At 39.2% G+C, this 1489-nt stretch overlaps 1 protein-coding gene across 1 annotated transcript; it reads right to left on the bottom strand.

Moving 5' to 3' along the window:
• Positions 1 to 561: 561 nt before the first annotated feature.
• Positions 562 to 1238, bottom strand: LOC113361529. Its single transcript, XM_026604751.1, has 2 exons — positions 746 to 1238; positions 562 to 630 (listed from the first exon to the last, which is right to left on the bottom strand). Exons 1-2 carry the CDS (start codon positions 1194 to 1196, stop codon positions 626 to 628), a joined length of 456 nt encoding a protein of 151 aa, XP_026460536.1. The 5' UTR covers positions 1197 to 1238; the 3' UTR covers positions 562 to 625.
• Between the last annotated feature and the right edge of the window lie 251 nt (positions 1239 to 1489).

Below are 1489 nucleotides of genomic sequence, written 5' to 3'. Positions count from 1 at the left end.
TAAATATCAGACCCAATAATTTGATACAATCCATCCTTGTTGAGAAGATAGCCGGAAACAAGGTTCTTTCTCATTTCTGGAGTGTGAAGGACATCTTTCAGCATGAGTGTCTTCCCAGAAGTAAACTTCAACTCTACCGTACTAGAACCTTTCACTATAGTGCTGTGAGAGTCTCCCAACAACACTTTCTTATCCTTGGTTTCAACATAAGTCTTAAACATGGACCTATCAAAACAACAATGACGCGAAGCACCACTGTCTATCCACCACCCATCAGATCCACCAACCATGTAGAACTCTGGATTAGAGACCATGGCAATTATGACGTCACCCACGACATTATCTTGTGCTTTATTCTTTTCCTTGTGAAACCTGCAATTGCTAGCCATGTGGTTTGGTTTATTACAGGTATAACAAAGAAACTCAGAATTGGAATTCTGTCCATTTCTTGATGGGTGTTGGTTCTTGTTTTGATTAGGCCTTCCTCCTTTCTTTTGGTTCGGGTTAGGTTTCAGGTCCTTCTTCTTAGGTTTCAAACTAGGATGAGTCTTATTGTTAGAAACAATGAGAATCTCTTCCTTCTTATCTTGTTTCCGAGCTTCTTCCTCAAACCTGAGCTTAACAATCAAACTTTTAAGAGAAAATTCTTTAGTCTTGTGACGCAAAGTATTACGAAAATCTTTCCAGCTAGGTGGTAACTTGTCAATCATTACAGAAACTTGAAATTGTTCATCAGTTTTGATACCTTCGGTCATAATTTCGTGGTAAATATTTTGAAGTTCATGAGCCTGTGCAACAACTGACCTATCATCCACCATTTGGTATCTCAAATACCGGCTCACAACATACTTCTTTGATCCAGCTTCCTCGGTGTCATATTTTTTCTGTAATGCATCCCACACATTTTTAGCAGTTTCAAAAGTTGAATAATACTCATATAAATCATCAGATAATGCGTTAAGAATGTAGTTTTTGCAACCAAAGTCATCATAGACCCATTTGTCAATGGCCTTCTGTTTCTCCTCATGAGTTTGAGAAACAACGTCTTTGGCATCACCGGTAGGAGGTGGATCAGTAGCAGCAGCACCAGCAACAACATCGGCAGCAGCAGCCTTATCAGCAGCAGGTTCCAATGTTCCAGGATGAACACTCGACACAATCATATGCAGCTTCATGAGTTTGAGATAAAAGAACATCTTCAACTTCCATCTTCTGAAATGCTGCCCTTTAAATTTGAATGGCTTGTTGGTATCATCAACGCACTTCTTTTCAACCTCCATAGCAAAAAATACCTTAAAATTGTTGGAAACAATATAGAAAGTTCACAAAATAAATCTCAAGCAGCTGAGTCGCGGGCTAGGTCGCTATCTTTAAGATATTTCGCGACTCTGCCTCTTTGATTGTGCTAGCAGTCAAATTTGTCGAAAAACCTATGGGATAAACAACTGATACTCTCTTGTTCGATTTCTCTGCACTATGAGAAATCGAA

Source organism: Papaver somniferum, chromosome 3 (assembly GCF_003573695.1).
Source record: "Papaver somniferum cultivar HN1 chromosome 3, ASM357369v1, whole genome shotgun sequence".
NCBI classification, from domain to species: domain Eukaryota; kingdom Viridiplantae; phylum Streptophyta; class Magnoliopsida; order Ranunculales; family Papaveraceae; genus Papaver; species Papaver somniferum.
The sequence above is the reverse complement of the archived record's forward strand: the minus strand, read 5'-3'. Positions and strand labels throughout refer to the sequence as shown.